This window comes from Orycteropus afer, unplaced genomic scaffold, assembly GCF_000298275.1.
Source record: "Orycteropus afer afer isolate SDZICR_OR568_19922 unplaced genomic scaffold, OryAfe1.0 scaffold00123, whole genome shotgun sequence".
NCBI classification, from domain to species: domain Eukaryota; kingdom Metazoa; phylum Chordata; class Mammalia; order Tubulidentata; family Orycteropodidae; genus Orycteropus; species Orycteropus afer.
In genome coordinates, this window is record NW_006921710.1 from 3,200,595 (window position 1) to 3,212,790 (window position 12,196).

Genomic DNA, 12,196 nt, shown 5'->3' on the forward strand with positions numbered 1-12,196 from the left:
GGGTTTGAACTGCCAGACTTCTGGTTAGCAGTCAAGTGCCTTAGGCACTATGCTGCCAGAGCTCCTAGTTCTTGGCATAGCACAAATTAAATCAACTGAGTATTCAGCACACCTGTCTTTGCCATGAGTCAGATGTTTATTAAATGAGCAAAGGCATCTCTCAAGGAGTATCCAACAGCCATTGAATGGAGACTTTTTCTTTTAATGATGAATGTAGAGAGTTCTCTTAAAGAAAATTTAGTGCTTGTGCAAAAAAGCCAGCATCTTAAAGCACTAAAGTTGCAAATCTACTTGAAGTATACAGCACACACCTCAAACTCAGTTCAAAGTATGAAACAGCAGCATAGGGAGGCATCTTCTGGAGGACTATGGAACTTCTGTGACACCACACCAATCAACATTTTCAAAAACATGTCGGTAAACAATAGGTTAAAAGGTTACTTTCTATTGACTATGTAATGGATAATAATTTTGGTCACCCGAGGCACCATTTACACTGTACTCTATGTGAAGAGCATATTCTGGAGTTGTGCAGTGCAGAGGCACTGATTGGGTCTGAATCAAAACAGGAGCTTAAAGTCATAAAAAGCATTAGCAGTTTGGCCAGAGAACTTCTTCTATTTACGCGATGACCGGCAGACAGCTGGTCTAGCTCATGGAAGGCTGCTGGGAATCTATAATATAATGTGGTATTACATTATCCTATTAACATGCAATTGTTTGCACTCAATAACCGTTGCTACTCAACTACTGGCACTGGATTTTCTGGGAACATTGTTATACTTAGAAAAACTAAACAAAATAAAATAGATTTATATCCATCATCTCCTCACTCTTGTAGCCTAGGCAGACAGTAAAGTTAGAGGTGCAGAATATGGCCATGGAACAAGATGATTTACTCTGGGTTTGAGCCTACATCCTGACCTCATTAGGATCCTACCCTCTCTAAGCAACTAATGGAAGATACACTTCATGCTAACCAGCCAATGACTTGGGAGAACTAGACCTGATGTTCTTTTAACACCCAGCAGTTCTGGATCTTCATCAATGGGATCCAAATCAATTCACGTTTCCGTACCTGTGTACCTCCCTACAGAATATATATAAATTACCCATCTGTGCCAAACACAATTAATGCACTGCACTTTATACTTTTAGGAAAAATACTAAATTTTCTATGACATCTTCAGATGTCACTCTTTTTCAATCTAAGAATTATCATGCTCATAGTGAACTAACAGAAACAATTGGTTCACTTTGTTGGAAAGAATCCAAAGGCTATATAAGTATCCAACATACCAGAAGGGAAGCCTAGTGCATTAGGTGCTAGGCCCTATATACCAGACTTAATAGAAATTGAGGTTCAAATCTCAAGAGGGTCAACTCAGACTCTAGAAATGCTCTACTAGATAACTGAGAACAAGATAACTGATGGTTCTACCACAAATTTAGGAAGGCCTTGCAGATTAAGTCCCCAGTGTGTGATGATCATACACAAGAGCTCTGCACATGGTAACTCTGATAGTACATAAAGCTTTGCAATCATTTAAATAAAGACATACACTGTCTTTTATTCTTTTACTGGGGGGGGGGGGCGGGTCCCTCTTATCTCTACATGTATTAGCCTTCAAGGAGTATTCAATAGCCAATGAATGGAGATTTTTTCTTTTAATGGTGGATGTACAGAGTTCTCTTAAAAGAAAATTTAGTTCTTGTGCAAAAAAGCCAGCATCTTAAAGCACTAAAGTCCCAAATCTACCTGAAGTATACAGCACACACGTCAAACTCAGTTCAAAGTATGAATGAAATAGCACCATCCCAATGCCCTAATTATGTAAGATCTTTTGACATAAACTCTACTATAAGCACAAATTATAGATTTCTAACATTTCATTTTTGGCCAATGCAAATCTCTAAAATAAACCTAAAATTACCCACAAACCTGTTTTTTGTTTAATTTCTAAAGATCAGCAAATCCTTGGAGATAATATTGACCTCCAGCTGTTAACATTCGAAGTAATACACTTACAGCACTGTCTCCATTGGGCTTATTACTGCTCCAGTCAATGGTTCATTTCAGAGCTGGGACCATTTCCAATGACGTTTTCACTGCTAGTAATAAACACGACTGCTTCAACAATCCAGATTAAGACAGCATTTAAGAAAAGGTCTCCCTCGCTCTTGAGCAGGTTGTCCAAATCAAGTTCAACCACTGGCTCAAGAGAAGTGGAAAGTCTTCACAATGGTTCAGAATTCATTTTATGTTCAACTACAGCCTTTCTGCAAACTTAGGCTTTGAGCTCTTTAGGGTAGTGACTGTATTTCTTTCTGGACACAGAAGACCAAACAAGGTGATAGTCACACATCAGCACAGAGTGAAGCCACTACACATCAGTAGTCACTAAGAAACAAGGTGCAGGGCCTGTATTGTACAGCACACTGAAATGTGCCAGGGTGGTACAAGAGGAACTGGATGGCATGTTCAGCCATTACAGCCACCAGCAGGCACTGAAATCTATGGAAGGTGGATACTCACTACTGTACTGGCTGGGGCCCAGGCAGTAAGTAACAAAGCATCAGATAAAATTCTAGGTGGAACCAAAGGCTTGCAAAGTTCTGGGATCCAATATAATGTCTACAGGAGCGTCAGTATTAAAATGAAAAGTCAGTGTGTGGGAAACACGTAGGGTTCCTGCTCCTGGAATACTGAAAAGAGATGTAAAGATCATTATCTTCAAGTGCCCCAGTGGAGACCTTCTAATACAATGAATCCTGTGGCTTTCTGTTGGGAACCAAGCAGTAATTATAGCCCAACTTGTTTAAGTATTAGGGCTAACTTGTCAGTAAGTTTTACAAACAATACAACGACACCCCTTCTTTTCTAAACACCATGCCAGAGGACAGAGTATTTTTGGCAGGTCCCATATTCAATCTCCAGGGACGCTTACAACCGCTTAAAAACCAGTTTAACTCCGACAAATTGCTCGACATTGTCAGACAGTAAAATTTCACAGCTGGAATAAATCCACACCGCTTACAGTCTCCCTACATAGAAGAAAAGCAAGTGCCATAGACTTTTCTATCTCTTAGGTACCACCCACTTATTTAGCACCCATCCTCTCCAAACAGCACTTTCAAAAGTAAAAATACTCTCGAGTTTCTTCTACGCCACTTTGCAATACAAAGAGTCCAAGAACGATGTTCTTTTTCAAGTTCCAAGAAGCCACCAGGCCTGGGACGGCTACCTTATGTCTACACCCAGGTCCTCATCGTGAGCACCCCAGCTCGCTCCGCTCACGAACTCCAGAATCTCACGCTGACTGCTCAAAGAGTTCCGTTCCCGGGCGGGGACGCGACAGGGGGCCAGAACGCCCTGAGCAAATCCTTTCTCGGTGGATGCAGGCACCTGGGAGACTTGCCCAACAAGCTGGGCCTGGGCCTCGCGATGGTGCCTCATCTCCTGGCTGCAGGAGTCTCAGAGAGCGGCCGGGCCCAGCTGAGGCGCGGCCCAGACTGCCTCCCGCCCCCAAGCCCGACCCCCTCCTCCCCACCCAGCCCCGCCTCGGCCTCTCGTGCTCCCGCCAACCGGCAGAGTTCGTACCTGCCGGACCCGGTGCAGGGCGTCCACGAAGCCCTCGGCCTTCATCCCCACCGGAGCGCTCTGCCCCTGCACCAGCTCCGCCATTACCGCCCCCGCCGCCGCCGCTGCCGCCGCCGCCGCCGCAGCCGCTGCTCGGCTCCCCCGTCCGGTCTCCCGCTCCGCTTGGGGACCCGTAGCCGGAAAGGGAAAGTCGCCCTACTTCCGGCGGAAGGGAAGCTGGGACGCTCAAAGAGAGAGGAGCCGCGTTTGCGGGGCGGGGTCAGGGCACGTGATAGCAGGGCGGCCGGAAGCTGGGGGCGTGGCCAAGGGCGTGAGAGGCGGGCCCAACGCGTGAGGTGCTGTCGGATACCGATGGAGCCTGTAGGATTCCGAAGGTCAGGTCACGACCCTGCCTTTCCCAGACGCGATTTGGCCCGGGGCCATCGATAGTATCGTGACAGGACCTTTAGGTTCGGATGTATCCCCGAGTTGTCCAGCTGTTGACTATTTGGAATGTCAGGAATGAAGTGGCTTTTCCATTACAACACTCCAGCAGACATCCAAACCAAACCAAACTCAGTGCCCTCGAGTGAGATCCCGTCCTGGGGTTTCCCAGGCGGTATCTCTAGGGAAGTAGATTGCCCAGTCTTCCCGACTGGGCTGGTGTGGAGTGGCTTCCGAGGAGTGGCTGGTGGGTTTGAATAGCCAGCCTTTTGGTTAGCAGTCACCTAACCCTGGCAACCCATCCTAGAAATAACCATTGGTTTGGAATTTGGGGACTGAATGCTTGAAGTAGCACCGTGAGGACCCAGAATAAGGCATGGAGGGGGAAGGACAGCACCACAAAATGTCAGTAGGCAGTCTATCCGTCTGAGTTCTTGTACCGTAATCAGTTTGCACAAGGATGGGCCAGCGCTATTTCACTGGGGCTGCCTGGTGACAGTGCTCAAGAAGGACGCTCAATCTGAAAGCCAGCGTAGTGTCCTCTTACACATTCTGAGGGAATAGGAAATGCCACAGGGCCATCATTGCTTTTGTGCTTTCTGAATCAAAATCATTTTGCAGGAGGGCTTCTTGGAATGTTTAGTGTTTTTCCCCACACCCCCATGCTAATGACTTGGTATAGAGTTTTCAAAGCAAGGGAAAGAATCTTATTGCTGGAATACACTTGAGTCTTTGAGATAGATCTTATTTTTATAATTAAGAAACAAACAAACAGAAAAACCCCAAAAGAACAAGGTTAGGGGCTTCCGCACACATCCTGCTAGATAGAGGCAGGTTCAAATTGGGATGGCCACCTTTGGATTAGGTCCCTGGGTGGTGCAAATGGTCCACCCTCAGCTACTAACCAAAAGTTGACAGTTCAAATCCACTCAGTGACACAGTGGAAGAAAGGCCTGGCAATCTGGTTCCATAAAGATTACAGCCAAGAAAACCCTATGAAGCAGTTTTACTAGGTAGAACATGAAGTTGCCATGAGTAGAATTGACTCAAGGGCAAAGGGTTTGGCTTTCGATTAACAGATCATCCTTATCTTCAATATTTCCCCAGGAGCTCTGATGGGCTCCTAAACAGAAGGCTGGCATTTTGAACCCATCAGCTGCTCCACAGAAGAAAGATGAGGTAGTTTGCTTCGGTAAAGATTTACAGCCTTGGAAATGCTATCAGGGTAGCTATGAATCAGAGTCAACTTATGGCAGTGGTTTGGTGTGGTTTTGGTACCAAGAGGTGTGATTTTAATGGAGAGCCAGGTTTTCGATCATTTTATGGTTAGGAAGGAAGATGAATGCTAAGAAAGGGAAATAAATAAAATCTAGTGTGACTTCTCTTGATGAGCCTCTGTATTAGCATCTAGAAGAGCTTTGGGTTTCAGAAAGAAGTATGAGAAATGACTATTGAGTAGTCAAAGAATAATTCTCTGTTAATGACTTCATTACTATGGGTTCCTTTAGAGCAGATTGATCTTATTTTTTTCTGTATCTCTAGAATTTAACACGTAGTAATTGCTTAAAACCCAAACCAAACCCACTGCCATCGAGTCGATTCTGACTCATAGTGACCCCCATTGGATTTCTGAGGCAATAAATCTTTATGGAAGTAGATGTCCCCATCTTCCTTCTGCAGAGTGGCTGGTGGGTTTGAACCACCAACTTTCTGTTTAGCAGTCAAATGCCTTAGCACTGTGCCACCAGAGCTCCTTAGTAATTTTTTGCACAACTTGTTTTGAATTAAATAATGCCAAATGGAAATAATTCCAACATTATGTCAAAATCAAAGAATTTGGCACAATTGATGATTATTACTTTTGGACAAAATAATTCACCCCATGTAGGGAAGCCCATAGTTGGGTGTGTTGTTGAAGTGCTGTCCTGGGGCAGAATGATTTCAATGCATCTGTTTGTTGCCTAGCCTGGGTGTGCTGAGGTTTTTAACTTTGCTATGTTTATAAAGATTATAGCCTTCAGTATGAATTAAACCTCAACATAAGGAAAACAAAAATCCTCACAATTGGTCCAATAAGCAACATCAGGATCAATGGAGAAAAGATTTAAGTTGTCAAGGGTTTAACTTTTCTTGGATCCACAGTCAATGCCCATGGAAGCAGTGGTCAAGGACTGAAATGATGTATTGTATTGGGTAAATCTGCTGCAAAAGACATCTTTAAAGTGTTTAAGAGAAAAGATGTCACTGTGAAGACTAAGGTGCACCTTACCCAAGCCATGATACCTCCCATGTGAAAGCTGGACAGTTAACAAAGAAGCCGGCCGAAGAATTGATGCATTTGAATTGTGGTGTTGGTGAAGAATGTTGAATGTACCACTGACTTCTAGAAGAGAAAACAATTTGTTTTAGAGGAAGTACAGCCAGAATGCTCTTGGAAGTGAGAATGGCTTCTCTCTTGTAATGATGTTGAGTTGTCAGAAGTGATCAATCCCTGGAGGAGAATATCATGCTCGGTAAGTAGAGACCTAAAAAGGGGAAGATCCTCAATTGGATGGATTGACACAGTGACTGCAGTGATGAGCACAAGCAAACCAAGGATTGTGAGCATGGTGCAGGACCAGGTAGTGTTTCATTCTGTTGTACATACATTTGATATGAGTTGGTACAGACTCAATGGCACCTAACAACAATAACAACATATTTGTAAAAGTGAAAGGTATAGTGTCAGCTTTCATGAACAGAGATGGATGGTTCTACTGACCCAGTATCAGTTATACTTGTGTTTTGAGTATTTTTTGAATCTCGGATGTATCTTGATTCATCTATATTCCACATGGCTGTTCCTGTGAGTATAGGTAGTAGGAACAGGGTTATTAGCCCAAATATAAGGCAGGTTCCAAGGTATGGTCCAAAGACTACAGAATACCTTAGTCAGAAGACAAGGTTCTGGTTCCACTTCTTTTACTGGTTGTATCACTGAGAAAGTTACCTACCTCTTGGGGCACAGAAAAAAAAAGATGACCAGAGTCAGTCAGGTTCATTCTTTTGTGTTTTACTAACACCCCAGACTTCATCATCCTGTACTTACCACGTTGCTTTAAAGTCACTGTGTAATCATGTGCTTATTGTCAGTCTTTTCCAGTAGAATAAAACTTCTAATGAGACAGGGACTGTATCTACCTTGTTTATTGCTCTCTCCCTCCAAAAACCAAACTCACTGCTATTGAGTCAGATCCGACTCATAGCAACCCCTCCTTGGGTGTCCGAGGCAGTATCACTACGGAAGTAGATTGCCCAACCTTTCTTCCGGTCGCTATGAGTTGGATCTGACTCGATGGCAGTGAGTTTGGTTTGGAGATCTCTCCCTAGTACCTAGCATAATGCCTGACATTTTGTTGGCTCTCAGTATTTGTGAAATGAGTGAGTAAGAATGATTTTCCCCAAGAAGGATAAGGAAAGATTCTCAGAGGTCCAAAATGGACATACTCTCATTGTGACTAACTTTGTATAGGAGACTGTCAACTAAGTAAGCCATTCCATGCTGTGAGTTGGAGATACATTACTGATGACATAGCAATACCTCATCTTTAGATATTACCAACTAGAAGCCAACTGTCTTAGGCTGGGTTCTCTAGAGAAGCAAAACCAGTGATGGCTATATATATATATATATAGAGAGAGAGAGAGAAAGTGAAACAGAAAGGGACAGAGAGAGTTATCTCAAGGAAATGGCTCATGCAGTTGTACAGGATGGCAAGCCCCAAGTCTATGGGTCAGACGTCAAGCTAGTGGTTTCTCCTGACTCACAAGGGCTACAAGGGCTGAAGGTTGGTAGGCAATACAGTAGTCTGCTAGCTTCAGTGGCTGATGGATCCAAAATTGGCAGATAAGACAGCAGGCCGTTGGCTCACATGGTGTGAAGGCAACAATCCCAAGATCAGCAGGCAATATAGCAGGCCATGGTTCAAGTCCAAGAACAGGAGATGATGATGAGCCAGATGCAGGGTCGAGATTGAACAAAAAGCCAGAGAGCTTGGTCAGAGCTTTTCTGTATGTATCAGAAGCAGGCCACACCCATAGGAAACTCCTTTCAACTGATTGACAGATGGCAGATCTCATCATGGAAGTGATTACAGTATATCAGATTTCATCATGTATAACCATTTATAATCATGGCCTGGCCAAGTTGATACACAACCTTAACTAAAATGAAATTATATCAGTAAGGATAGTCTAGGTTATGCTGTGGTAACAACAATCTCAAAATCTCATTCCCTTACAATAAAGGTCATTTCTCATTCATTCTACACAAATATTGCTGGTTGTTGTTGTTGTTAGGTGCTGCAGAGTTGGCTCCAACTCATAGTGACCCTGTGTTCAACAGAACGAAACACTGCCTCGTCTTGTGCCATCTTCATAACCCTTGCTAAGCTTGAGCCCATCGTTGCAGCCACTGTGCCAGTCCATCTTGTTGAGGGCCTTCCCTTTTTTTGCTGACCCTCTCCTTTACCAAGCGTCCTTTTCCAGAGCATGGACCCTTTTGACAGCATGACCAAAGTAGGTCAGATGAAGTCTGGCCTTTCTCGTTTCCAGGGAGTATTCCGGCTTCACTTCTTCCAGGATGGATTTGTTTGTTCTTCTGTCAGTTCATGATACTTTCAGCATTCTTTGCCACCACCACAATTCAAAGGCATTAACTCTTCTTCAGTTCTTCCTTATTCATTATCCACCTTTCACATGCATATGAGATGACTGAAAATATCAGGGCTTGAGTTAGGCTCACCTTAGTCTTCAAAGTGACATCTTTGCTTCTGAGCATTTTAGAGAGGTCTTTTGTAGTATATTTGCCTAGTGACACGTGATTTCTTGATTGCTGCTTCCATGGTGTTGATTGTTGATCCAAATAAAATGAAACTCCTAACAACTTAATCTTTTCTCCATTTGTTGTGATGGTGCTTATTGGTCCAGTTGTAAGGATTTTTATTTTCTTTACGTTTGAGGTGCAATCCATACTGAAGACTTTCATCAGTGAGTGCTTCAACTCCTCTTCACTTTCAGCAAGCAAGTTTGTGTCATCTGCACATTCCAACCAAAAACCAAACTCACTGCTATTGAGTTGATTTAACTCATAGTGACCCCTCCTTGGGTTTCTGAGGTGATATCTCTATAGAGATAGACTGCCCAGTCTTCCTTCTGAGGAGTTCAAACCCACCAGCCTTCTGGTTAGCAGTGCTTTAGGCACTACAGCTCCCCCCAATCCTGATGCTGTGTTCTTCTTCATATAGTCTAGCTTCTCAGCATAGAGATTTGCTCAGCATAGAGATTGAATAAGTACGGTGAAAGGATACAATCCTGACACACACCTTTGTGATTTTAAACCATGTAGTAGTATCCCCTTGTTCTGTTCCAGTGACAGCCTCTTGGTCTATTTACAGGTTCCTCATGAGCATAATTAAGTATTCTGGAATTCCCGTTCTTTGCAATGTTATTCATAATTTGTAATGATCCACACAGTCAAATGCCTTTGCATAGTCAATAAAGCACAGGTAAACATTTTTCTGGTATGTTTTGCTTTCAGCCAAGATCCATTGGACATCAGCAATGATATTCCTCATCCCACATTCTCCTCTTAATCCAGCTGAATTTCTGGAAGTTCCCTGTCAATATACTGCTGCAATTGTTTTTGAATTATTTTTAGCAAAAGTTTACTTGTGAGTGATATTAATAATATTGTCCAATAATTTCTACATTCTGTTAGATCACTGTTTTGGTTACCTAGTGCCACTCTAACAGGAATATACCACAAATGGGATGGCTTTAGCAAACAAGAGTTTATTCTCTTACAATTTAGAGGCTTCAAGTCCGAGTTCAAAGTGCCAGGCTCTAGTCCCTTAACGACTTCAGCTCTGCCTCCTGCTCCTAGTCCACTGAAACTGGAGGCGTTTCTTCATTCAGCTGCTGGCTGCTGAAGCTGACAAACCCAAGGTCAACAAGAAACAAGGCACAGTCCTGATATTGCCAAACCACACGGAAGGCCATTAATTCAAGTTCATTAAAAGTCCCAAGATAAGCAGAGCATGGCAGGCTGATGAACAATGACTTGGCTACATGCAAGGGTTCAAGTGTGCCATAAGCTAGAGACCATTCCCAAAGCTGCTTCTTGTATATGGGAAGAAAACCACATCCCTAAAGCAGCTACTCAGCTGCTTGTGGTAGATCCCACCATGGAGTTGACTGCCAGTCTTATCATAGGGAATAATGACCACCAGCTGCCCAGCCACTCAACCAGGCCCAGCCAAGTTGACACACAACCTTAACTACCACAATCACCTTTCTTTGGAATGGGCATAAATATGGATCTCTTCCAGTCAATTGGCCAGGTTGTTTTCTTCCAAATTTCTTGGCATAAATGAATAAGCATCCTCAGTTCTGCATCCATTTGTTGAAACATCTCAGTGGGTATTCCATCAGTTCCTGGAGCAATTCCTTGTTTTTTGCCAATTCCTTCAGTGAAGCTTGGACTTCTTCCTTCAATACCATTGTTTTTTGATCACAAGCTACTTCCTGAAATAGTTGAACATCGACCAGTTCTTTTTGGTACAGTTCTGTGTATTCCTTCCATCTTCTTTTGATGCTTCCTGCATCGTTCAATATTTTGCCCATAGAATACTTCAATATTGCAACTCGAGACTTAAATTTTTTCTTCAGTTCTTTCAGCTTGAGAAATGCTGAGCATGTTCTTCCCTTTTGTTTTTCTAACTCCAGGTCTTTGCTGCACATTTCATTATAATATTTTATTTTGTCTTCTCAAGCCTCCCTTTGAAATCTGTTCAGCTCTTTTATTTCATTTTTCTTCCATTCACTTTAGCTACTCTGCAAAAGCAAGTTTCAGAGGCTCTGCTGACATCCATTGTCTTTTCTTCCTTTCCCATCTTTTTAATGATCTTTTACTTTCTTCATACATTATATTGTTGATGTCATCTCACAGCTCATCTGTCTGCAGTCATTGGTGTTCAGTGCATCAAATCTCTTCTTCAGATGGTCTCTAAATTCAGGTAGGGTATATTCAAGATCGTGTTTTGGCTCTTGTGGACTTGTTTTCATTTTCTTCAGCTTCAACTTGAACTTCCATAGGAGCAATTGATGGTCCATTCCACAGTCAGCTCCTGGCCTTGTTTTGACTGAAGATGTTGGGCTTCTCCATCACCTCTTTCCACAGATGTAGTTGATCTGATTTCTGTGTATTTCGTCTGGTGAGATATAGCCACCATTTATATTGTTGAAAGATGGTATTTGCAATGAATAAGTCTTTGGTCTCACAAAATTCTATCATGCAATCTCTGGTATCATTTCTATCACCAAGGCCATATTTTCCAAATACTGATTTTCTTTGTTTCCAACTTTTACATTCCAACTGCCAATAATAGTCAATACATCTTGATTGCATGTTTGGTCAATTTCAGAAATTGGTAAAAATTGCAGAAATTGGCAAAAATCTTCAGTTTCTTCATCTTTGGCTTTAGTGGTTGGTGGGTAATTTGGATAATAATAGTATTAACTGGTCTTCCTTGTAGCATAGCCAGCTGCAGGGATCCAGGTGAGGAGAGAGAACCCAGGCATGCCCAAAGCAGCAGGACGGGAGAGTAGGAGAAAGGGGATTAAAAGGCCAGGAACCCGGACAGAGGAGAAATCAGCTGCAGGTACCCAGGTAAGGGTGGTACGAGAGGTTTCCAACAGGGAGACAAACCTGTCTGTTAGTTTGTCCTACTGTGGTGACGTGTTGATGTGAGTTTTCAGGCTGAGCCACTGGTGTTTCAAACCCAGTGGGATGTACATGGTGCACAGGTATCAGCCCATCTTATAGACTAAGACAGATTAGGAACAAGGAAGAGGCCATCCACTTTTAAAGAATTGGTCAGGGAAAACCTTATGAATAGCAAAGAAACACTGTTTGATACATTACTGCACAACTTTATGAATAGTCCAGTTAGATTAGAAGGCTCTCAAAATAGGACTGAGAAAGAGCTGCATCATCTGAGTAAACCCAGCCTTACTCATATGGATAAGGTAAAGCTTTTGAGACCTCCATTTGCTGATGTGGCACCACTCAAATTGAAGAGAAATAGTTGCATTGGAACATGGAATGTACAAAGTATGAATCTAGGAAAATTG

At 42.9% G+C, this 12,196-nt stretch overlaps 1 protein-coding gene across 1 annotated transcript in view; it reads right to left on the reverse strand.

The window, feature by feature from the left end:
• The window catches only part of FUBP3 (far upstream element binding protein 3), a 52,991-nt gene extending 49,306 nt beyond the window's left edge, over positions 1–3,685 (reverse strand). The window contains exon 1 of the mRNA XM_007944226.2: positions 3,602–3,685. Within this exon, the coding sequence (XP_007942417.2) occupies positions 3,602–3,685 (84 nt within the window). The remainder of the gene's footprint in view (positions 1–3,601) is intronic.
• Positions 3,686–12,196: the final 8,511 nt, after the last annotated feature.